General features: G+C 38.5%; 2 protein-coding genes and 1 long non-coding RNA gene across 3 annotated transcripts; 1 reads left to right on the forward strand and 2 right to left on the reverse strand.

The window, feature by feature from the left end:
- Positions 1-5,472: 5,472 nt before the first annotated feature.
- LOC145554257 (uncharacterized) lies at positions 5,473-6,123 on the forward strand. The gene is made up of 3 exons (XR_014090288.1): positions 5,473-5,678; positions 5,779-5,821; positions 5,912-6,123. It is a non-coding gene; the product is annotated as an uncharacterized LOC145554257 (long non-coding RNA).
- Positions 6,124-8,591: 2,468 nt separating this feature from the next.
- On the reverse strand, positions 8,592-13,338 carry LOC103461822 (heat shock 70 kDa protein 12A-like). Its single transcript, XM_081604635.1, has 4 exons — positions 13,043-13,338; positions 12,520-12,744; positions 12,277-12,448; positions 8,592-10,876 (listed from the first exon to the last, which is right to left on the reverse strand). The coding sequence occupies exons 1-4, from the start codon at positions 13,322-13,324 to the stop codon at positions 9,792-9,794; spliced, it is 1,764 nt and encodes a 587-aa protein (XP_081460761.1). The 5' UTR covers positions 13,325-13,338; the 3' UTR covers positions 8,592-9,791.
- A 5,118-nt stretch (positions 13,339-18,456) lies between these two features.
- On the reverse strand, positions 18,457-21,475 carry LOC103461823 (heat shock 70 kDa protein 12A-like). The gene is made up of 4 exons (XM_008404174.2): positions 21,163-21,475; positions 20,620-20,844; positions 20,379-20,547; positions 18,457-20,166 (listed from the first exon to the last, which is right to left on the reverse strand). Exons 1-4 carry the CDS (start codon positions 21,442-21,444, stop codon positions 19,070-19,072), a joined length of 1,773 nt encoding a protein of 590 aa, XP_008402396.2. The 5' UTR covers positions 21,445-21,475; the 3' UTR covers positions 18,457-19,069.
- Positions 21,476-26,816: the final 5,341 nt, after the last annotated feature.

Genomic DNA, 26,816 nt, shown 5'->3' on the forward strand with positions numbered 1-26,816 from the left:
TTCGGTAGCTCAAAAAAGGTCAAGAACCACTGTTCTAGATTGCTCCTCATAATTTCAGTTTTGTATATTTTCAGCTGGAGAAAGTTAAGGGACATCAGTTCTGAACATCTGTTCAGATGTTGAAACTGAAAGTATATTAATGTGGTGCATTGTGCCCAGTGGCGCAAAAAGTGGGTATGCAGCGCATGCAACGCATAGGGGCACAGCACCAGATGGGGCGTCAAAACCCCGTGTGGAGGGGGCGGCGCGCCAATGATGTTTTCCCGTACACTTCAGCGCGCCTTACGCTCCTTCACCTCGCGCACATAACGAGGTGAATGTAGCGAGTTTTACCTTTCACTTATCGTCATCTGGGGGGGGGAGGGGTCGGGGGTTAGAGCGAGAGTATGTTTCCACATTCCTTCAACCTTCCTTGCGGGGGGTGGAGGGGGGTGGCGCCGATTTATTTTTTTCGCATCCACCTGAATAATGTGTAGTTGCGCCACTGATTGTGCCCTAAAGGGGTGGAAAGTAAATTTCAGCCTGAAAAAAACATAAAAAAATAAATCACTAATACCCTCACAGTTCTTAGATTTAAGTGCAAACTTTTGGTACCTCTGTAAAGGTAAGATGTCAAAGAATGGTTTTCTGGTGTCAGTACTTTTGTAGCTTTTACCCAGCCTGAATTATTAGTGATAGAATAGAATGAATAAATTTAGGTTTTTTTTCACCTCACCAAATTTTTTTTATAAATAAATATTGTAAAATATGACTAAAATATTATTTTAACACAAATAAGTAGTTTAGACTTATAAAACTACATGTTGTGTAAAAGTTCAACAAATTTGGGCTCAATCAGTTTAAACATATTTATTTTTGGGACATTTCTAAATATCTGTGACAAATGTGTTTTCAAATCATAACTGGGAATCTGTACAACTTAAATGGCTGATTACAATTGAATGACACTTTCTACATATAAACTTTGAATATATTTACCCCATATGCAAAATATACCATTGTGCACTGTGTAATACATAATAATAATGAACTCAAAGCTCTTTCTATGACTCCAAGCGAGACTTAGTGACGAAATCACGCACAAATCAAAGACTAAATTTAAGAGAGATGTTTCCCTGCCTTCTCAAAACTGAACATTCCTCACTCTAAAGCGGGTATCTCTAAATTATCCCTAGGTGAGCGTGTGTGTGTGTGTGCATGGTTGTTTGTCCTGTCTGTCTGCCCTGCAACAGACTGGCAACCTGTCCAGGGTGAACCCCGCCTCTTGCCCGGAACGTTAGCTGGAAAGGCACCAGCAACCCTCCTGACCCCAATAAGGGACAAGGGTGTAAAGAAAATGGATGGATGGATGGATCACTTGAGCCAAGATGTTACCCCTCCCTCTCTCTTCCTACTTTGTTTCTGTTAATCTGACAGTCATGTTTTTGGACTGTGGGAGGACACCGGAGTACCCGGAGAAAACCCACGCATGCACAGGGAGAACATGCAAACTCCATGCAGAAATGACTCGGGGAAAGAACCTTCTTGCTGCAAGGCAACAGCTCTACCAACTGCACCACTGTGCAGCCCAGCTCAAGTGATATTTGAAGAAAAACAAAGCAGAAAAACACTGTCATATGCAGCTCATTCAGAGGTGCTATCACCTCATCTTGAAAGCATGTTAGGGGGTTTCAAGTGAATTTCAACCCTGAAGTGAGGTTTACAAAGCCAATATTGTGAAGTATCCAAAGGTAAGTCTGCTCCATGTCACATCATACCGGACATTTTAGGTCAGCCGACCAAAAATTAGCTGTTTATAAGCTTTTTAAATGCAGTCGTGGAGCCAGAGGGGGGGCCAGTGCCCCCCTGACATCTGATTGCCCCCCCAGGGGCTCCCTTGATGATTGACATGTAACAGAACCAGGTCATTTTTATACATTATTTGGAAGCATTCTCAGGCAACCTAATATCTAAAGAAGGAAAATAATAAATATATGAAAAGAAAACGTATAAAACTTTACATAAGTCCATGTGATGACATATGTAAATAGATTTATATCAGGCATGATACCAGCCTCCTTTATACTTGTACTCATAAAAGCAAGCTGATTCTGATCTCCTGGATGTTTCAGTTGTGCTGCGCTGTGGTGCAACTCAAAGAATAAAACACACTTCATACCTGGTGGTGATGGTAAAACACCAATAAGCTATTTACTGATCCTCCGCAAAAAAAAAACAAAGAGGGGCCGACAATGTTTGTAGTTTGGAGCAGAGGTTGCGCTAGAGTTTTCTCGTTGTCCGTCAAAGAAAAAAAAATCATTTTATTTCCAATTTGTAGTCATCAAACAAAACATTTAGTATTTCTCTGTGAGAACGTTTTTGAAATCAGATAACATTTCACGAAATGACGTGATTAGAAGACGGCAGAACTCTGATCGTTTCCTGATCCTGCACTCACTTCTCTCGGTGGGAGAAAAACCCACACAGCAAATTCAGAAGTGCCAGATTTCCAGTGCAAGTGTGGAATGTTAAAAATACAGTGTTAATTCAACAACATGAGGGTTGGTGAGTGTTAAGATTCCCTGAAGTGTTCTAAAGCAGTGTTTTTCAACCTTTTTTGAGTCAAGGTACATTATTTTAATTGAAAAATTGACTGCTGCTAGCATGTGGTTGCTCTAAATGATAATTAGCACGTTCTTCTTTTGATTTACAATTTTGACTTCTAAAGATTCACTACCTGCTAGAGAGCCCCCTGCTGGTTGAAGAAAAATCCACAGAAAAGCTGCACCGGGCTACAATCCGCATGGTTCAAAGCTTAGGAAAAAAGTAGCAGCTTATAGTCCGGAAAATACAGCACCACGTAGGTGAAATTGAATAATTTCCACAGAACACTTGAAAATCACTCACTGCTCACCAGTGTGCCGCGGAACAATGGTTGAAAAAACACTGTTCTAAAAAGTTAGTCCAGTCCATTGTTGATTTCTAACTCAACTTAATCTGGTTTTGATTTAGATAACTTATATAATAGGGTGCCCCATTGTTGACTCATGGTTGCTAAAAACTTTACCAGACTGACTGATTTTAGTGACATAGTGGGTGTAAAATATTGAATAAAATGTTGTGCCACATGACTGGCTTTATTTTCACTCTTATATTTGACTTTATGACACACAAAACTACAAATTAATCGTCCTTATTTTCTCCAAGTGCATTCTGGGTAAAGCTTGTCACCAACGTCATCATCAGTCACTTGGCAACAAATGGCAAACTAGCTAGAGCTACGGAACGTTAACATGTTTTGAATTTGTGTTGTTTCACCATTAGTGACCAGTATCCTGATTTTCCTGTTCTTCTCTTGGTTTGTTATACTTCATGTCAGATGGACTTCAAAATGACATAGTCGCTCACTATGGTGATGAAACTTGTTAGCTCCATTGTTGCGGGCATGTCTATGTTGTGAAGTTAAATTATCATGAGCTTTATTAATTGGGTCATTAGCCCCGCCCCCCAGCCCACGCCATCTTGTTCCGCTACTGCGTCACATGTTTGCCTGAGGAGCGGAGGCAGCAGTATGGCGTCTTGTCTGGAGCTTATTATAACAAGATAAGTTCCATGTTAAAATTATCATGTTTTTGACTATTTCTTATAGAGGCATTATTTTTATGTTTTACACGAGTATTGATTCATATACACAGTTCGCTTATTTGTTTGGACTGTTTATTATCTTAACCTAACATTGAAACTGTCAGGAAAATCTGGAGGCCATTTGAATTAGCATTATTTAGCTGCAGGGTCGTTTTCTTTAAGTTTTTGGCTGTAGACTGCAAAATGGGGTAGTGGCTGTGCTGGACCGTTGGCTTGATCTAAGCCACAGGTGTCAGACTCCAGTCCTGGAGGGTCACTGTCCTGCAACATTTAGATGTGCTGCTGCTGCATCCCACCTTAATACAATAATTAGGTGATTAGCAAGACTCTGGAGAACATATCTTGTTATTACGCAATAATCAGCCACACCCCTACCTCCTTTCAGACTCCTGCTGACTGACTACTGACCAGCTCTTCGTCTAATGAGTCCGTGAAGCCTCTACCTCCTGAGTATTACCACAGATGAGTTTATAGAGGGCATTCTGTCTAAGCCGGAAGTGAGAAAGATGCGTCTAGACTCTAACTACCTTCAGATCCTGAGATTATGACCTTCTACAGTTAATGGATCGGACATCCAAATAGCCTGTGGTAGCCCGACTCCAGAAACCACCCCAGTTAACGGTAGCTCTTTCTCTATCAATAACGTGCACTTGTTACAGCCTAGATAATTTTAGAGACTCGGCCCGAGTCCCAAGGTCATTATTTATCATAACTAAAGAAACGTCTGAAGCCCCACCGTTTCACTAGGATCATGAGCATTGATTTTATGTTAACCAGAAGAATTGTTATCCCTGTGACTTAATTAATTTAACTGTCCACAACGTCAAGTAGACTTTAATATTTTATTAGCAAGCTGTAGCAGGGGAAATTGACATACATCTACTTCAATCAAAATCAAAAGATTAACATGTAAAAGAATTTTAGAAAACACACTTCCCTTCTAGTCCCTATACTGTCACTAAACCTTAAGAGAGGCTTTTGGGATGCAGTTCCACTCTTTCCCAGATGCTGAGTTGATCTTGACAGCAGAAAACTTTAAATTCCATGGTCAGGGACCCATCTTGCCGTAGCAGAGTCCTCTTTCAGAATAAATCCAAAGTTGAACTGGTGAATGCTCTTCATGAGCTCAGTTCTTTATCCGTAGGTGATCTTTTTCTATCCCCCATGTCTACTGCAGCATCGTCGAGATGTTTCTTGGGTTGAGAGTAAGGCAGGTGTCGAATCAGAACCCCAGGTTGTGGATCATCGGATCTTGTTCCTTTCAAGAGCAGCACGAAGTCTTCACCTTCCCATGGTTTCAAAGTATCGCCCCAATCTTGATCCTGCATCTTCTTGTGGTTTTGCCTTGAACGCTGCTGGAACAAAGAACCCCATTCTTCTCCTGGTTCCACCTTTTATACTCAGTATTACAGTCGTGTGCGCCTCTGTGACTTAGACAACCATCTACTGTTGCGCTTACACAATCTCCCATTGGACCATTACCTCAGCCACTTTGGCTATCCACTTCTTTTCGACATCTGGCATTTCGCTTATTTCGCAATCCCCACGCAAGCTCTTACATTGCGACACAGTATTAGGGCATCTCATGTTACTTAATTTATGATTTCTTATTTTTACTCTTTAAAATCAAGTTCACATAATTCATTACATTGATTAATGGTACATTCTTAAAATGAAGATTACACAGGTTTTAATCACTTCGAATCATAATACTGAATTACTTGTTTCTTCTGGGTTTCTATCACAATACAGATTATATACGTTTCATTACAATAAAGATTATATAAGTTTTAATCAACATTAAATCATGATTCAAGATTACTTATTTCCCTCGGGCTTTTATGATCTGTTTTCTGTGTGTCCTGGAGAGATCTCAATCAGTTCCAGCCATGTTTCATGACAATCTACACAATGAGGAGGCAATTGAGCCATTTGACTCTGGTGGTTTGTACCTGTGGCACATCTAAAAACTGCCTAAATGTTTTTTCTTTGTCAGTGTGTCATGTTGGTGACTGAAGCCTCTTATGAAGACTTCAACACATTTCTTCAGACAGGTTGGCATGACTTTTAATGCTGTCCACATTTTTTTCTATAAGCTGACTAATTTCTTTAGTAATTATTTCTGACTTTTTTATGCTTTGTCTTGTAAACCAGGTGGGCAGAGTAATTTGAATGACTATGATGGTGACACACACAGGTGAGGCTGATTAGTTTTGGTCACACTACTTTTTAAAATATTTATTTATTATTCTAATGTTTCTGCTATATTTATTGTTTTTCCTTCCAGGCTGGAAGTCTTCCTCCTTCATATTGGTGAAAACAAGAGCAGCACCAAAGACACTTCACTATCAATGACCACAAAACCATCCAGGGCCGCTTCCAATGAACTTTCAAAGCACACTTCACCTTCAGTGCAAAGTACCATGAATGTATGACCTTTGTTGTATATTGCTGTCAGTGCTGTTTGATGTTTTGAAATAAAAGATTATATTCTGAGAATGGTGTTGGTGTTTTTGTAGCATCTAATGTCTTAAAATGAATTTGGAGATTATTGATGGCCAGTAGTTCCTGGGGAACCTTTTTTTTATTGCTCTAGTGGCTTTTATTTGGTAGTAAATTGAAAAAAAAAAAGTGGGTAATGAGAGAAGGGGAAGACCAGAAAGCGAACCCACGACAGCCGCACTGACAATTAGAGCTTTCATATGTGGGCTGTGCCACCACAGCATACCCTGCCAGTAGAATTTTAAAACTCAGATTTCTACGTTGTTCTATTCTTTACACTGTTCTGTGTTAGATTAACACATTTATAGTGTTAACTTTTGACAATATACTGTAGTTTTTGGGTAAATTAACACTGAAGTGTATTTGATTTCAACTACTGTGAGTGTTGATTCAACTCTATCACAAATAACACTTTCAAAAGTGTAACTTCTACACCATCCAGTGTGAACCTATATAGACACCTTAAAAGTGTAAAATTTAACTCTAGGAGTTGATGGAATACTTCCAAATTTGCTGTGTGTCAGTTGCACTTTGTCACAGTCTGGACACGAAACCAGCAAATTGCTCTCTGTTCTTATCAAGAGGAGGGTGAGGAGGGAATCTGACATATTAACTCAGTTAAGCTTTTACTGGCTTCGTTTTTAGACGACCATTAAACTAAGCAGCGTAACTACAGTATATATTGTATATTTGGCATTTGTCATCTCATCATGTGTGATTAACGTAACGGTGGAGCATTTTTGCGCACTTATTGTCCAGCGCACTGCACTTGTTTCTGTCTAATTTCTTTCCGTCCTCAACAGTCTGTAGCAGTCAGCTGCTACTCCTGAGAGTTTTTTACCCTGTGCGCGGTTCGGGCGTGCGCTTTTAGAAAGATTTTTTATTTATTTATTTAGCGTTGTTTCGCTTCTCCAAAACGAACAGGTGTTACATTTGCTCTGCTCTCCTTCTGGCTGTGGGAGGGTCACGTTTTCCAGTTGCTAAAACCGCAGGATGAGTTAAGTTTAATTCTTCGCAGCGGCGGAGCCGCGTCCCCATTGGTTGTGCAGCGCACTGTTATGGTCTAATTAACTTCTGCACCGGTATTTATTTCTTCAAAATAAATACAATTTCTTCCACTTTTAAAGCTCGTCTTAAAACCCATCTATTTTACTTGGCTTTCAACTCCAGCGGAATCTAGTTTTAAATGGTATGTTTGTTTGATTTTACACTTAAGAGTTTTTATTTTATTTTTATTTTTTATTGTTGTGTTTTACTGTACAGCACTTTGTATTATATGTGGTTGTTTTAAAGTGCTTTATAAATAAAGTTGGTATGGAAAGGTAAACTGCTGGCTCCTCTGTTTAGACTATAAATGGATTAAAACAAAGTTACATTCTCTTTAGTTTTCTCTGTTCTGTACTGGAGACTGGAGTTAAAGGCGCCGTTTCAACTAAAGGTCTGCAATGAGCTTCCTAACCAAGGTGTCCATAACTCTTCAACTTGCTGTCAGTTCCCGGTGAGAAAGACGCATTTAGTTCAGAGTCCATGAGATAATATTCAGAAAGGATTTTTTTTATTGATTGATTTTAGTTGCCTCTGCGATGAACTCTTTGCAAAAGTCTAATTTTTGTGTACCAGTCAAGGGTGTAAAATTATAACCTGTCAAATGATGGAGGGGCTTGAAATTCTCCTGTCATTTAAAAAAGTAACCAAATATTCCATTAACGAGACCTATATCTAAACACCTGTATATATATATATATATATATATATATATATATATATATATATATATATTCATATCATTTAAATTTTTGCCCCCCCAGTGGTAGCCCTGGCCCCCCCTTACCCCTCCAACTTTAAAAGTCTCTGCCACTGGTTTGATGACAAGGGATTTAAATAGACACGTCCCTTTAAATCCGTCAGCTGATTTTAATTACATTACATAACATTCAGTGCAAAACTTGTATGCTCCACTGCTGTGGAGGACCGCTACGAATTTATCCCTTACAGTAAGAGATATGTTGGCTGAAGGCCCAACATATCTCTTACTACAAAAATTGACATCATACGTGTAAATTTGTCCACATGACTCTGACAGATGCATCAACCATAAGCCATATATCTTCTAGTGTTTGCTTCTTTTCAACACTAAGCTGTCTGGCCACTCCTCTAGCGCTGCCTCTACTGACCTGCACATCTACGAGCAACTGTGTAAGAGCATGATGGAACAGAAACCAAACAAAAGAAAAAAAATTCTGGGCTTTCTCCAAGAGATATGGTACCTAAACAGAAAAACAATGATTTTTTTACAGGGATCATTGACCTTGGCTTTTGTACACCCCACTGCTGAATTTGTGTTAATACTATAACAAAGATGATCATTTAAAGAACTATTTCTCAGCAAGAAAAGGCAGACAGAAAAAATAATATTCAATTAGTTTTTTTATTGACATTCAATTTCACTTCAAAGCTTTCCAAAATTGAGTAGTACCTGGCATTTACATGAGCACTAAAATTAAAACAAGTATGAAGACATTAATTATACAAATTTTTATATATGTTCTCAGTTGTTAGCTTAAATGATTTTATTGATTACACCATTCTTACATTACAGTCAACGAAACCTCAACCACTACATGAACTAAAACAATACTATTCCCAAGATATTGTAACTTCTACTAATTTAGAGTAGGAATAATGATATGAGTAAAATTTGAGCAGGGTTTGTCAGAAAGAAGTGTTTTTCAAAATGGCAGCAACTTATCTCCATTCATGCATTGATTACATTATTCGAGGTCTCGTAACTTTTTAGGTGAAAACTTAGCCCACAAGGCTGGGTAGTATCAAAGCATTGATGCCAAGTGTTTTTTAGATTTCATCTATATATTTTAGTGTTTATCCACTGTGACTAAAGTAAAGGATAGGATCAGCAGCCAATTCCCATGTTTATTGTAAATAAGTGAAGAGGCCACTTAGGGGTAGGGTTACGGTAGTTCACACTGCAAGCCTGACGTGACCCAATTCCGATTTTTCTGCCAGTAAATAAGACCTGTATGTGTTCTGCAGTGTGAACAGGCAAACAACCTGAAAGTGTCCTGCATGCGCAGCAGAGGGCGCGATAACGTCAGCGTTCTCAGTGTTCTGTCAACAGCCATAAAAAGAAGAAGTGCTCAGTGTTTGCGGAAGTAAACATGGAGGCTAACGGTGGAGCTTAGGTTACATATTTGAAGTTGTTGTCCGGCCGAAGCAACATATTAACAACTTAATCCTCATATAGTTCGTCATACTTGTTGTTTTTCTTCCCGCTTGCGCATATCAAGACGCAGAATAGCGAGATTTGCTGAGAATCAGTGACGTTCATTTCAAATGAATGCAACCTGGACGTTAGGTTGCATTTGAATCAGATAGGTATCGGATATGGGTCACATTCGAAAAAGAATCCGACCTGTGCTGTTCACACTACCTTGAAAAGATCGGATACAGGTCGCACTACATTAAAAAAAATCAGAATTGTGTCACTTCAGGCTGCAGTGTGAACGCATCCTTATATGCACAGAGATTTCTTCTTTCAAAGCCCAAATACCACTACAATGCCTTGAATTCATTGGCATACTGAATGACTGCAGAAATAAAATATCAAGGCAACTATTATGGCTCAGTGCGTTTTAATCAATGGCCATTTAATGTTTTGGCGTTTTGGATTCAACACTGACAGGATCTTCTTCATCATCATCATCAATGACACATTCTCTGTCTGTGGTCATGAAATCAAGTTTTACTGTTTGCTTCTTCCCATTAAGCTGGTTTGTCCCTGTAGCTGTTATCTCTGTGGAGCCAAAGTCAATTTCCAGTTTGACTTTACCGCCTCCAGTCATGTCTACAATGAATGAACCGACCTCTTCCACTCCCCACTCATCTACATACACTGGATCTTTTCTTAATGAGCGGAAAAATCTCAGTTTAATCTGTTTCTGATCAGGTCTTGCTGAAGAACAAAGAAACTCTCTGGTATCCTCTGAACCAAGATCCTCACCTTCTTTCACCAGTTTCCTGAAAATATCTCGACTCATTTCCACACCTTTGGCTGTAAATTTCTTATCTTTATTATGTTTGCTCTCATCAAACTTCTCACAAACAGCAAATCCATAAGTATAGGAACTTTTCCGAGAAGCCACAACATCTGGGTTTCTACCAAACTCTACAGCTCCTCTCAGAATCGCCTCCTGAGCTCTGAAAGGACACAGAACTTTACACTGATGTCCAAACTGGTCAGTAATGTGCTGCTGCAGTATGTTACTCTGAGCGTATCCACCCACTAACAGAATGTACTTGATGTTGAGATCACTGGTAAAGATTTCCATGAGGTTCTCAGTGATGCCCTGCAGACTTTCATCATAGAAAGACCTCATTTTGTCTTTTGAGATTTTTATGAAATCACCATCCCAGGAAGCACCAAGTTCTGACTGAACAAAGTTTTCTGAACCTGTTTTTTCTTTAGCTAATATTCCCAGTGCGAATGGGCAACCAATCTGAACATCTTTATCAACTTGTTTGAGATTGGTAAAATCATACATAATTCTCTGAGCTGCACCAGGAGATTTTTGTTCATATTCATCCCAGATTCCTTCAGGGAATATCTCTCTGAGAAACTGCTTAAATTTTCTGTCTACAGTTTGTCCTCCCAGATCATTTCCAGAGACTTTGTGTCGTTCCTTCAGGCCTCCTCCACCCAGGACTTCATGAACAGTGATGTCAATAGTTCCTCCTTAGATAAACAGGGGGAATAATAGAGAAAAAATGTTTAATAATCCAAAGAATCAGATGTACAGTATTCAAGTTTCAGCCATGTTAGTTCATAAAATATATACATTGACCACTTTATTAGGTGCACCTGTCCAGCTGCTAACTCAAATATTGAAACAGCCAATCACATGGGAGCAACTGAATACATTTAGGCACGTAGACATGGCTAAGACGGTCTGCTGCAGTTCAAGCCGTGCATCAGAAGGAGGAAGAAAGGCGATTTACGTGACTTTGAACGTGACATGTTTGTGGCTCTGCTACTGAATTAAGCTGTACTGACCCTTGCAAAATTGCCTTACTAATAAAATAATTAGCCTTAATAAAATCTAAAAAATGTTGTGGACATTCCATTAATGAGTCACCTTAAAGTTCATTGATGGTCATAAAATAGCTATGAAGTTTGATTCGGGGAGGAAAAAGTGAAAAATGTTTTATAGGTTGCTTTTAGCCAAAACAACACCCTTGGGACTCGCAGGAGTCACTAAAACCAACCTGGTTCAGTAACAAGTGCAAGTTGTAAAAAAGAGAAAGAGCGACCGTTAACAGGTGTGCTCTGTGAAGCTAGCTGGTTGCAGGCTGCTCAATCTGGCTAATTCACAGGGTGAAGAAGGGTGGGACATCTGGAGGGAGAGGTCGTTAGAAACCAGGCTAGTCTTTCTCGATGCCAGCTTAAACAGAGTTTACTTCAGTTCTGGACAGGGTAAATCCCATCAGATTTAGAAAACTCAATTCACCCGTTAGATGGAGAGCTGGCTGCACATCTCCCTCCTCTGAGAAGGGGAAGTAGAGAGAGAGAGAAGGGGGGGGAGTTGTTGCGTAACAACACGTGTCAACGCCGCAGCCTACCTCATTATTGCTGCTGACCATGTCCATCCCTTTATTACCACAGTGTACCATCTTCTGATGGCTACTTCCAGCAAGATAATGCACCATGTCATAAAATGTGAATAATCTCAGACTTGTTTCTTGAACACGACAATGAGTTCACTGAACTTGAATGGCCTCTAGTCACCAGATCTCAATCCAATAGAGAACATTTGTTATGTGGTGGGACAGGAGATTCACATCATGGATGTGCAACAAATCTGCAGCAACTGAGTGATGCTATCAGGTCAATATGGACCACACTCTGAGGAATATTTCCAGTACCTCGAATCTATGCTATGACATATTAAGGATATTTTGAAAGGGCAAAAGGGTGTCCAATCCGGTACAAATGGTACATAATAGGGAGGCTGATCAATGTATATCAAAAAATAGCTTTTATATCACTTTAAAAGCTATATTCTTCTGTGTAAATATGGTAAAAGAGGTTTGTGAATGAATCAATAACACATTGCATCAGAATCACAGACTCATTACCTCCACAGTCGACAACGATGTACTGAGTCCCTGGAAACTGATCCAGTGACTCTGCGTTGTGCTTCTCAGAGATGAAGCCATCAGATGGAAGCTTCTTACACCAGATTGAAGCAGCTTCTGGTTCCAGTGCCATCACCAGTTTTTCCTCATCTCCTTCTGTTATAATACCTGCCTACAAGAAGATAAACTCTCATCCATCTGAACATTTCAGAATGTCATTGTTTCTGTAAAACCTGATGTTACCTGCATTGCAGCTTCTCTCATGAACTGTTTAGCTGAATGATCCCAGATGGCAGGAACAGTCAGGACCCAGGTGAAGTCAGAGGGCAAGAAGATTTTCCCTTCTGTGTTTCGGCTGATTGTTCTTAGTGCATCTTCTTTAAGAAATCTCAGGGATTCTGAGAAAACCTTCAATGCCTTCATAGACTTTCCATTGGCTGCTTTAATGTTCAGATTGCTGCTGAGTTTCTGTAGATTAAAGTATTATTTAGATGTTAGATACAGCAATGTAGTTGTATGAGCAGTGATTGTACTCTTCATTATACATTTCTGGCAGGATGTTTAGCAATAAATAGTAATCTCATATCATTGTTTACTGATGCCTTTGTGCATTTTCCTTGAATGTTTTCTCATCAAACAATTTATATAAATAATCAGTCTCTATTCTTTCTCTCTTATTCTCTTCTGCAATTCAAAGGTTTCATCACATAATCTAGAATAAGCAACGTTATCTAAATATTGGTGTAAAACTATTGTTCATACTTACTTTGCTATAGAGGGCCATCTTGAAGTCTTCAAAGTAATAATGTTTCTTTGCTTCTTCTCCGCTCATTTCCTTGTATGTCATTTTGGCTTCATAGCCAAAACTCAGACATTTTTCATCTTTATTAAATAAAATGCAGGTTGGAGTCTTTGGGGAGTCAAATCCATACTCCTTTCCCCAACTTGGCAAGTATGGCTGACTTTCTTCCTCTCCTTTAGTGATATTAAAGGCATAACCACTAAATGCAGTGCCAAAGTCAATTGCTATGACAAACGAGTCGCCCATTGCAGAAAGAAACAACAACAAGTCAAGGTAAAGAGAAAATGTCACTGGACTGGTAAGTAGCAGTCAGACTGCATTTATTTATCTCTCTGTAAACCACACCTCCTGCTTCTCTATGTCACATCCATTTAAACAGAGATCTTCATTTACTTTATGTTCTGATAATGAAATGAAAATGAAGTTTGACGTAAACCACATCATTTTGTTCTTACTTATAATTCATTGGTTTCAAGGCACATATATTTTTAAAATACATGTTCAACCAATGGAATGGAAAGAACATAAATGAAAATATGATTACGAAAATAACTATAATGTTAAAATCTTATAGACTATATATGACTGCATGTCTAAGATGTTTCTCTGATTTAAGACACCTGATTAAGATTATTCAGCAAAAGCCTGTTAATTAGACATAAATTGAAATCATGTGTGCTTGGATCAGGGTAACACCTAAAATATGCAGGAGTGTCTCTAGAGGACCAGAGTTGGGAAACACTGTTCTAGAGTTACAGGGAGAACTGAAAATGAGTCATCAAAGACTCGCCAAAAGAAGAGCTATGTTCTAATTTTGGAATTATGGAATTACTTTTTACATGTTGCATGCAAAATATTAAATAAAGAAAACTCTATGGGTGCAAATAACTTACATACATCTTTTTGTACATATTTTTAAAGATCAAAATAGAACCCAAACAATATATTATAACATTTGCAATTAAGGAAAGATTGTTCCCTGAAATGACGAGAGGATTCCCAGAGCAATTATCTGACTCTCTATTTCCTGATTAGAAGAATGTTTTAAACTGAAAGTAAAAATCCTGAAACAAAAAAAACTGGTTTTTAAGAGGTCACTCTTGTAGGAATTCTAACAGCTTTCCTTTTCTCTTTCGTTCATATTTTTGGTTGTTAACTCTTAAGGTATGTTGCGTTTAAATTCTGGGAAAACTGAGTGATTGTTTTGCTTTCAGTTTGTTCAGGTGTTTTCTCAGGTGCCTTTAGTAGTTAATTTCCTTATCTTTTCATGCAAATACATAGAACAGTATTTCCAAAAGTCATTTGATATTATGTATACCAAACACATTGTGAAGACATGGTAGTAAAATAATTGCTAAAAGTTTTTATTATTTAAAATTAATAAAAAACCTTTTTATTTTTCAACTTTTTTTTATTTTAAGGTCATGGCAACAATCTGAACACCAAATATGAGAAGTGAAAGAAAGACTACTAAATTAAAGCTTTGCCTTCTAAATCCGAAATTGCATGTGCACCAGTGTTACTTTCAGTGGGTTTCTGATGATGGCACTGTGGTTTCTTCAGAAAAGGATTAACCATCACGTAGCCTGGAAGAGAAACCTTATACTTTACAGCATTATTATCCTTTTTCAACAAAAAAATATAATATACCGGATCAACTAGAAAAAGAGGACAGTGATTGGGAAATTCAGCCTTGCAGAGAACTAAAGCTACAGACATTAGGATACAAAGTTTTGAGGGACCACGGCTCCTGCCCAAAAACCTGCACCAAAACATTCTTCTGGTGCTCGTTTTATGCAATTCTGAGGTTGAAAGCTGCTTTGGTCTTTTTGAGAGGATTGCCTTGACATTTAACTGGCCAAAAGAATCTGTGCTTCGCTTTCCATGGAAAAAGACCTATCATATGAGACACTTAAAGTTATAGTGTTGTAGTCATATGAGTTGGTGGCAGAGACATATAGGCAGGGTTTTTGTGATGTCAGAAGAACCATAAGCCAAACTCATTTTGACATTGCCCTGAAAATAGGGTTGCTTTTTCACGGGTGGTGTGCAGTATGTGAAATTGAAGATCAAGCTTTCATTTGAAAGCATCTTGCTTGAAATGTTTTAAAACGCTATATCTGAAATGGTTACAGTTTACCTTAATTAACAGAATTGCTACCTTATAGCAAGCTGCTGTTCTGGCCAACAAGTCCAATTTGACACCAAAGTCTACTTTTGGTCAGCGTGATCCTCTCAGACGGCTGACAGTGGCCTAAATTCTAATTCTCCTCCATCTGAGAGCAAAGAGGAAATGTCTTTCTGTTTGATGCCTTGACACCTGATTGGTGACTGTGAACTGCTTTGATCTAAGTAACAGAGAGTTTTCCACTAACTAGCCAAAAGGAGTGAGACTCTTTCAAACAATCTCTGCTCATTTCCTCAGGGAACAACTTCTGATCACCCTGATGGAAGCTTTAAACCTTACATATTTGATGGTTTAGTATCTCTTACAGGTCGACCTGAAGACCAGCAAACCAGTGATGGTGCTGAGAACTGGTGGTGCACAATCCTTGACCTTAGCCAATGTGAGGTCTACTTGTGATGTAAGTAACACTGTGAGAGGCATTAGGATGCATCGTTTGCTTGTGCCCCTTCATTGTGTTTATGTGAAAACGTTACTAGTTTCTGATCAAGGTGGTGCTCTGCCTGCTAAAGAAAATTGTCAGAAATGAGAAGACCATCCTGTTGAAACTTAATTGCCTGTGACTTTTGATGCACCTATTAATCACAGAAACCTGTTGCATTTCTGGCAAAATGTTTTGCATTACACACTGTAATGGGTAGGAAACAACCTTTGTTTTCCCATGAAAATGTTGCCCTGATGCACAATCGGGCAGCTGTCCATAAATTGCCCTAGTGACAGAGTTGGTTTAGGTAACAGGGAGTGGCTCGGATTTAGCTGCTCATTTCTCTGGCCCTTATTTAGTACAGAGCAAAGTGTCAAATACAAACATCATAATTTCTACACCTGACTGCAGAAAGACATGGTTATACCACATAAACATGTTGAAACACTATCATCCAAGGGAGACCGGGTCATGAGAGAAGTTGAAGAGAATCCAAAAAATTGCTATCCTTGTGGTTTCCTCTGTGGTTTGTGCTCTGCCTTGGTTGGATGAGTTAGCTTGGTTTCCAGATGAAAACTCCAGTAAGCTGGCAAACTGAGTTTCTTGCCAGTGTAACAACTCATCTGTTGTTACATCGTCATCTGTCACATGCTCACGGATTTGCTCTATACTTCACTTCTTCCTAACCTCACTACCAAGCGTGTCCTCACCACTTACACATGTTGAATGAAATGTTTAAATTTAAGGACTAAAATGTAGATATTGCAGGTAATTTTTAACTTAAAGAATTTGACTACAAGAACTTGCAAAATCTTTTGTGGCTATAAATTTATGTAAAACTCTAAAAAAGTATTTTTAATATTAAAGAAAGATTGTTGCATGAAATTGTGAAAGGATTCTCAGAGCATTGATATTGCAATAACCCACTATGTGGTTTACAAATTAAATTATGTTTAAACTGAAAACTAAAAGAGCTGCAGCAGAAAAACAGGTTTTACAGAGGTTGGTCTCAAAGGAATTTAACTGCTTTCTGTTTCTCTTTATTTGTTTTCTCCTGGTTGTTAACTTTCAGGTATGTAGCGTCTTTCTTCACTAGGGAAACTGAATCATTGGCTTGTTTTCAGTTTGTTCAGATACTTTGTCATGTGCTGTTCATGTTGAAAAATCCATCGACTTTCCATTCACATAGAAATTACATGATTCCCAAAATATCTGTACAGACTAGACTGAGAAGAAAGAGTGATACAAAAGAGTTATTTTAATTTTTCTCTTTTGATTAAATAATTTTACTTTATTTAATTTATTGTTACCAATTTGGCTCATAGTTGGCAGTAAAAAGGAGAAAAAGCTTTCTCAAATATACCTGTTAAAAAATTATGTTCACTGTGAAAAGAAAAGATGATTATGTCCAGGATAGAAATAAACATCCTGCCTAGGTTGCTGATAAGATTTAATGACCCAGAAAAAAAAAGTTGAAACCAAACACATTATCCATTGGGCCTGACGGAGACAAAAAGGTGAGAGAGAGTCCTGAAGCACTGTGTTTGAGTTACCTTTGGACCTGTCATACCCACGTTTGTGCGGCTATCTTTGTGGGGACTTTCCATTGACGTCCATTCATTTCTGCAGCCTAAACTTTACCCTTAACCTAACCATAACCAAAACCTAATTCATACCGTAGTCCTAATTCTGACCCGACCCAAAAACAGCATTTTCTGCGGAACCAGGTTTCTGTCCCCACAAGGATCAGTGGGTCCCCACAGCATAGTATGAGTCAGAAAAATGATTCCCATGAGGTATTAGAAACAAATGCACTGCACACACACACACACACACACACACACACACACACACGCACACGCACACCTCTCAGGAGCAAGTGGAAATAATGAGCTATCACAAACAGATCAAACCTGCCCAACTTAAGGCTCTCAAGCCATCACAGACTGCTTTGGTCATCCTTCACAACTTCTCCTTCCACTTGCTGACTGGCCTGGTTGAAATTCTGCTGAGGAAATCCCCTTCAATCAAAGAAAGACCAGACAGCAAAGTGAAGGAAAACAAGAATCGAGGAGAATTGCGAAGAAAGGCAATGGCCAGGTTAACTCAGTCTTCATCTCAAGATGTTCTGCAATCTCATCTAGTTTCAGTGAAAATCATCATTTCTCTTCAATATTTGAGCTTCATGGTTACTTTCATTCTTGCCTGGAATGTTAGCTGGAGAGGCACCAGCAACCCTCCAGACCTCACTAAGGGACAAGGGTGTTAGAAAATGGGTGGATGGATGGATGGTTACTTTCGTTAAGGGTTGGTATCTTCAATTGCACTCAACCACTTTCGGGGTCCAGTTCTTATTGTAGCAAATATTGTAAATCTTTTATCTATAGTTTAGGTCCATCTGAAATACAAATAATCATAGTAGAACACATGCATTTTCAGCAACACTGCAATAAAGTTTACAAATATGATTGAGAGGTTAATCTATTATTAGCAGTTTGGTAAGAATTATATTGTTTTCAAGTTGTATTTAAATCCACCATCATGTTCCGTCCACCTGCACAGCTAAAGTGCCACCATGCTGAAATAAAGGTGCTAAAAATTTAATCTAAATATGTTTAAAAAATATAACTCTTCTTCTTGGATGTTTTTTGTGAACAAATATGATGTTAAGAATAAAATAAAAAAATATGTAATGTGAGGGTCCCTGTTTTTTTAAGAAAACAGTCACTGAGGTTTTGTACGTCTGAGAAAGAAAAGGGAAGAACAAAAGAATTTGAAAATGTTTTTATTTAAATTCATCACCTTTACAACCTTTTCCAAATATTTATGTAACATGTATGTGAGTATTACAGTAAAAGTATTTTTTTAAATTTGTTCTCAGTGGCTACTTTTAACATTTTAAATGACTTTATTGACACAGTATAGTTGAAATCCCCACCAGCAGCAAGTAAAGTAGAAAAATTATATCTAACCCATAATTTCTAATTTTGACTAATTTGTAGCAAAGGTTATATGAGTACATAATCTACAACATATTTTAAAAAGAGACATTTTTAAAAACTAACAGCTAATCTCCAATAAACCATAATTGTAGATCATTAAAATTTTGATGTGAAGCTTTGGTCCACTATGCTAGGTGGTCTCATAGTAAAGGTAAAAAAATCTGTTTTCACAGGTTTACATGGTAATTATATGTTTAGTTTACCAGTAAGTGTTTATCAGAGCACTCTCTTAGTGATGATAGAATTTTTAATCTTTAAGAGTCCATTCGGCACAAGTTGATTTTTCGTCTTAACAATTTATGAAAATCCCACATTCAACATCCATGTCTTTAAGATGCCCCTGTCATAATGAATTGTTGTGTGGACAAAGAAAATGTGTTTTAATCAGTGCCCTCTAAAGGACCTGATTGCTCTGTTCCAACACTGACAGCATCTTCTTCATCATCATCAATGACACATTCCCTGTCTGTGGTCATGAAGTCAATTTTTACTGTTTGTTTCTCACCACTAATCTGGTTTGTCCCTGTAGCTGTTATCTCTGTTGAGCCAAAGTTAATTTCCAGTTTGACTTTACCGCCTCCAGTCATGTCTACAATGAATGAACCAACATCTTCCACTCCCCAGTCATCTACATACACTGGATCTTTTCTTAATGAGCGGAAAAATCTCAGTTTCATCTCTACCTGGTCTGCTCTTGCTGGAGAACATAAGAACTCCTTGGTATCCTCTGAACCAAGATCTTCACCTTCTTCCACCAGTTTCCTGAAAATATCTCGACTCAAATCCCCAGTCTTGGCTGTAAATTTCTTTTCTTCCTTATGTTTGCTCTCATCAAACTTTTCACAAACAGCAAATCCATAAGTATAGGAACTTTTCCGAGAAACCACAACATCTGGGTTTCTACCAAACTCTACAGCTCCTCTCAGAATCGCCTCCTGAGCTCTGAAAGGACACAGAACTTTACACTGATGTCCAAACTGGTCAGTGATGTGCTGCTGCAGTATTTTACTCTGAGCGTATCCACCCACTAACAGAATGTACTTGATGGTGAGACCACTGGTAAAGATTTTTATGAGGTTCTCAGTGATGCCCTTCAGACTTTCATCATAGAAAGACCTCATTTTGTCTCTTGAGATTTTGATGAAGTCACCATCCCAGGAAGCACCAAGATTTGACTGAACAAAGTTTTCTGTGTCTGATTTTTCTTTAGCCAACTTTCCCAGTGCAAATGGGCAGCTGATCTGAACATCTTTATCAACCTGTTTGAGATGGGTAAACTCGTGCATAATTTTTTGAGCTGCACTGGGAGAGTTTTGTTCGTATTCATCCCAAACTCCTTCAGGGAATATCTCTCTGAGAAACTGCTTAAATTCTCTGTCCACAGTTTGACCTCCCAGATCATTTCCAGAGACCTTGTGCAGCTCCTTCAGGCCTCCTCCACCCAGGACCTCGTGAACAGTGATGTCAATAGTTCCTCCTTAAATAAACAGGAGAGTAAACAAATAGAGAAGAACAGTTCAATTATCCAAAGAATCACATTTACAGTATTGCAGGGGTTTAGCAACTTTAGTTCACAACTAATATCAAAAAATAGCTTTTATATCAGATAATATTCTTCTGTGTAAATATGGTAAAAGTGGTTTGTGAATGAATCAATAACACATTGCATCAGAATCACAGACTCATTACCTCCACAGTCGACAACGATGTACTGAGTCCCTGCAGACTGATCCAGTGACTCTGCGTTGTGCTTCTCAGAGATGAAGCCATCAGATGGAAGCTTCTTACACCAGATTGAAGCAGCTTCTGGTTCCAGTGCAATCACCAGTTTTTCCTCATCTTCTGTAATAATACCTGCCTACAAGAAGAAAAGCCTTCATCCCTCTGAACATTTCAGAAGTTCATCAGTTTATGTTAAACCTGATGTTACCTGCATTGCAGCTTCTCTCATGAACTGTTTAGCTGAAAGATCCCAGATGGCAGGAACAGTCAGGACCCAGGTGAAGTCAGAGGGCAAGAAGATTTTCCCTTCTGTGTTTCGGCTGATTGTTCTCAGTGCATCTTCTTTAAGAAATCTCAGGGATTCTGAGAAAACCTTCAATGCCTTCATAGATTTTCCATTGGCTGCTTTAATGTTCAGATTCCTGCTGAGTTTCTGGAGATTACAAAATGTAGTTGTATGAGCAAAGACTGCAGTCTTCCCCCATTATATCTGTACATTTAACAAGAAACAGTTATGTAATTCACTCATTTACTGTATAGCCCTGTATGTTTTCCAGATCTCCATTCAGTCTCCTTTTGATGTTCAAATGTTTTATCACACAATTTACTAGAGATTATCTGCTGTGATTTTAAATGAACTCTTAGCTGAAGAACAACCCAATTGCCTCCAATTTATTGTGTGGACATCATTGTACATTTATACAATGTATAGGCAACATTTATAAGCATGAAGCTTATTGTTCATACTTACTTTGCTATAGAGGGCCATCTTGAAGTCTTCAAAGTAATAATGTTTCTTTGCTTCTTCTCCGCTCATTTCCTTGTATGTCATTTTGGCTTCATAGCCAAAACTCAGACATTTTTCATCTTCATTAAACAAAATGCAGGTTGGAGTCTTCGGGGTGTCAAATCCATACTCCTTTCCCCAACTTGGCAAGTATGGCTGACTTTTTTCCTGTCCTTTAGTGATATTAAAGGCATAACCGCTAAACGCAGTGCCAAAGTCAATTGCTATGACAAACGAGTCGCCCATTGCAGAAAGAAATGACAACCAGTCAAAGTAAAGGGAAAATGTCACTGGACTGGTAAGTAGCAGTCAGACTGCATTTATTTATCTCTCTGTAAACCACACCTCCTGCTTCTCTACGTCACATCCATTTAATAAACAGAGATCTTCATTTTTATTATTTCATTATCAAAACAAAATAAAAATAATGTGTACAATTAAATGGTTTCAAGGCATATGTCATTTTAAGACATGTTCAATAAATAGATTTGAAAGAACAAACTTACATGTTTACAGAAATAACTAACATGTTGAAATCCTCTAGACTCCTTGATTTGGTCAATATTTCTGGGGGTGTTAAAGTGTTCAAACTCAGAACCCCATCACACTAAGAAGTGGCAGGTTGTAATTTTAAGTCTGATGATGGAATTAAGTTGTATATGTTACATGCAGTATTATACATTCAAAAACAAAGTGTACGGATACCAATAACTTACATAACCCTTTTGTATATTGTTAAAAATTAAACCAAAAAACAAATAAAAATCTCTTATTAGTGTAACCCATATTATGGGCTCTTTGCACTGTTATTACCCAGTAATCAGCCACACCCCTAACACCTCCCAACTCTAACAGACTGACTACTGACCAGCTCTCCAACTAACGGGTCCGAAAAGCCTCTAATTCCTGGGTATTACCACGGCTGAATTGTAGAGGACATTTTGTTTAAGCTGGCTGCGAGAGAGACACGTCTAAGCTCTAACTACCTTCAATCCGAACGTTATGACCCGCTACAGTTCCTGTATCAGACATCGGAGTAGCTCGCCGGTGCCCGAGAACAAAAACCACATTTGTTAACGGTAGCTCTCTCTCTATTAATAACGTGCACTTGTTACAGCTTAGATAATTTTAGAGACTCGGCGTGAGTCCCAGGGTCATTATTTATCATAACCAAAGAAACGTCTGAAGCCCCCAATTTACTAGGATCATGAACATTGATTTTACATTAACCTGAAAAACTAGTTTCTGAGTGACTTAATTAATTTAACTGTCCACAGCATCAATTTAGACTTTAGTATTTTATTAGCAAGCTTTAGCAGGGGAAATGACATACAGCTTCTTCAATCAGAAAGATAAAATTAAAATATTAATATAAGTAAAATATTTGGAAATCACACTTCCTACCAGTCCCTACTGTGTCACTAACTAAAAATGACCCCCGATGATGAGGTTAAACTTGGCAGCAGAAAACTTTAACATTCCGTCTTGAGAAGACGGAATCCCATTTAGAATAAATCCAAAGTTAAACTGGTGAGAATCCTCCATGAAATCAGTTCTTTATCCATTTGCGATCTATGTTTATTCCCCATGTCTACTGCTGCGTCGTTGAGATGGTCAACGTCCTTCGATGAGACATCTGTAGGGCAGTTGTCGAATCAGAACCCGGGTTGTGGGCAACTGGATCTTGTTCCTTTCTCGAGCGGCGCAAAGTCTTCACCTTCCCGTAGTCCCGTTGCCTCGGCCTTATCTTAATGCTGCATTTTCGTGTGGTCTCGACTCGAACACAGAGGAACTAAGAACACCGTTTCCTCGCCTGCATATATTTTTATACCTTTTACATTTCGGGGGGGGGGGCACGTACAGGGTTCTTTCACTTCCTGCATGTCCGCGTACTTCCCTGACGTCAGGTATCTTCAGTTAGCCTCGAACTTTATTCCACTTAACTTTTAACCTTCCTTGTTCTTTAAAACGTCTTGCTTCTTCTTCCTCTGTCGGTACTCGCGCCAGGTGCAGATTTTTGCCTAAAAATCTCACTACCTTTTCCCCCTGACTTTTCACCTACCATCTACCTCCAACACAACATCAGTGACCTTTAATTACAGTTACAACATTTTACACCATTTCAAGTTCAATGTCAAAATCACATTTATAACCTTTCAGTTTCTCTGATTTAACATTCATTTATAATGTTATAATAACCATAACTTATTAGTTATTCTTATTATAATCATAATGTGAGTTATTACAGACACTTCTGACTAGAAACCAATAATAATCAATTATTCTAATTATTTGATACCAAGTTACTGTTACTTGTTTCATCTGTAAGTACGTCCATAAGTGTAAGAGTAAGTTTAAATATTCTTATAATCAAACCAACATCAACCACATCAACCACTGGTTAAACCAATATTAATTATTGGCTCAATTATAAGTCATTATTATTAATGTAAGTATTTTACTCTAGGTTTTATCCAATTACACAAAATGTTTAGATTTTATTCTTTAAAAACCTTTAATGCTTTAAATTAAGGAATGGTCTGAACTATTTTTATACTGATGTAAGCTGGAAACTTACTTTATTAAGGAAACCAGCTCTTCCTGTTCCATGACTCTCTTTGTGCCTGACTATGATTTTTTATGATTATATAGAAAAAAGTAGAATTAAAGCAAAGTTTGCAGGACACAATAACAGCAAACACAACCAGAGTAATTTTTTTACCGTCTGACTCTACTGTTGGGTCTTTATGTCACCTGTGTAATTAATTTTAAAGGTAACTTTATTCATTGTTGTTATTAAACTAAAATCTCCAGCATGGGGAAGTGGGAGGAGCTCGACTTTTCTCGACAGCACCTATGGCGTTGACGTCACATCTGCATGAGCCAATGCATCTCACTTGTTTCCGCTTTGAGCTAACATGACAGCTAGAAAAGACTAAGTCGTATTTCAGACGCAAAAAAGCAATACTATAAACCAGTGTTTCTCAACCTTTTTTGGGCCAGCGCCCCCCTAGCCTTTATCCAGGTCCCTCACCGCCCCCCCACCAAAGAATTTGTAGGCTACTTTGCACTGACTATTATTTTATTATTAATATTACTATCACTATTGTAGGTGTTTTGATTTTTATGCTTGTTTCTGTTTTTATCATCAAAAATAATTTCCCAGAGAACAAAAAAGTAATGGGAATAGAAATTATTTTCACAGGCGTCTATGAAAAATGCAATGAACATTCAAGTTAAAATTGGTAGGCCTGACAGCAGCCAAACAGAGTGGAAAAAAATATAATTTTTTTGCCATTTTCTAGTTGTTAAATCTTGCACAAAATGAGGAGATAAAAGATGTACAACATGCCAGTTTAAACTTTGAACTATTTGCAAAACGACTGAGCTCTGCAACATTAAAACATGGATGGAACTGTAACTACATTAATCATAGCTCTTCTTCTCTTCAGCGGTTCTGTCAGTTTCTGGTGGTGCTGCTCTGTGCTGCCTTCAGGAGAATGGGACATCAGAGTATCATCCATAAACTTTTGTAAACCAGAGCTTTCAGTGGAAAAACAATAGTTCCAGGTCCTTTTAATGCCATACAAATATGAGACAGAAACATGGATTATATCTTTATATAGACCTGTCTATTGATTTATAGATTAATGGTTTTACTGGACAGAAATTACAAAGAACAAATCTGGTTCTTAATCAAATTCTAATGAGTCAAATTCAAAGTGTCATGGAGTCATCAGCCTCATGACATTAACACTGACATGAAAAATAATATTGAAGAAATCAAATCTAATTAAAAACATAAATAAGTGATCAGTTCTTTATTGTTATTGTCTGTAAGATATATTTATTCTCAGTATTAGATATGGTCTCAACAAACCCATATTATTTTACCTTTTATCATTTCCATTTAGTTTCCTTTGATTTGTATTATCCTCTCTTGGTTTATTGCTATGTCCACTTTAGTTTATTTCCTGTTGCTAAATTTATTTTATCATTTATCCATTGTGAGACGAATATAATATAAGACGAATAATCTTCACTCATCACCTGCTGTGCCGCCTAATCGTCATGTGTTTCACATCATGCGTTGATTTTTCACTGTTCAGCTTCGGATTCTCTGTTTTTATGCCATAATTTATGCCATCTAGTTCATCGCTCCGTTTTATGTCCCGATTCTCCTGTTTCAGAGTTTTGCGCAATGTGCGCGTCTTTTTTTTTTTTTAAGCCCCTAAGGTGCAGGGCGGTCGGGAAGCGTATTGATGGGGAAAAGGCAGACTGACATAAACCTTTTAAAACAACAGAAACAATTTCTGCATTCTGATTATTGAAATTTAAAAGTGCTGTGTTGTTCCATCACCCCCGTTTTATACCGGACCACTTACAGCTCCGGTGTCAAAACTATAAAATGAACGGTCTCTATCGATGTATCACCCATGGAGGGATTTCTTTATTTAAATGGGTTCATTTTTCAGAGGGATACACAGAGAGGGTATCGTGATTTTAGCTACCAGTAGCAGGAGAACGGAGCTGCGCCAAGAAGCTAACAGAAGCTAACAAAACACTGAATAGAAGAAGAGCTGCCATCGATGCAGTTTCAGCCAAGCATGATTTAATGTTACACAATACAGTTTTAGCAAGTTGCTCAAAGTCTAAACTGGCATTGTTGTGGATTTAAGGTGTAAAGTTTACCTTCGACCAAACGCCCCCCAAAGGCATTCCAGCGCCCCCTTTTGTAAAAATGTCCCCCAGCGCCCCCTGCCGTTCTCTGAACGCCCCCTGGGGGACGGTACCGCCCACGTTGAGAACCGCTACTATAAACATTGTTGTCTTCCTAATATAATGGGCTTTTAAGTTTTCATTAATTTCCAAGCGATCCTGAAGTAAGAAGATGGTGGCTTGTAAATATTTGTCACTACCAGCTATAGCTAACGCAGCACAGCACAAAGTTTGCAGCCTTCATTTAACTCCGGATCAACTTCTTCAGCCTAAAACTACCGGGGGAGACGGATGGTAAATAAAATAGCTGTCCCTGAGATATTTCCATGGAATCACTTCTGTATTCAGTTAGTGTATTGAAGAATATTGCCTACTAGCATAAGCTAAGGTTAATGTTAGCCACAAAGTTGAAGTAAAACTCACCTTCGTGTCAGTGAATGTATAAGGAGGCGTACATCTTAAAACCGTTCTCCAGCTTACTTGTCGGGGCTTTGAATTGATGTCCATTCCTCGGCCAAGCCCTGCAAGCACCTAGTGTAAAATGCCATTTTCAATAGATCGGAAACAACCGAGCCGCTTTTCCCCAAACGCGGAAACTGAATTATATATGAATTATACCCGGTAATACACTACATTGCCGATAGGTGGCAGTAAATGGTTTCAAAGTAGTCTACCAGCGTTTTTCAACCTTTTTTGAGCCTTGTCCATCCATCCATCCATTTTCTTCCGCTTATCCGGGGTCGGGTCGCGGGGGCTGCAGCTTCAGAAGGGAGGCCCAGACTTCCTTCTCCCCAGCCACTTCTTCCAGCTCCTCCGGAGGAATCCCAAGGCGTTCCCAGGCCAGCCGAGAGACATAGTCCCTCCAGCGTGTCCTGGGTCTTCCCCGAGGCCTCCTCCCG

This window comes from Poecilia reticulata, chromosome 2, assembly GCF_904066995.2.
Source record: "Poecilia reticulata chromosome 2, P_reticulata-male-v2, whole genome shotgun sequence".
Lineage (NCBI taxonomy): Eukaryota > Metazoa > Chordata > Actinopteri > Cyprinodontiformes > Poeciliidae > Poecilia > Poecilia reticulata.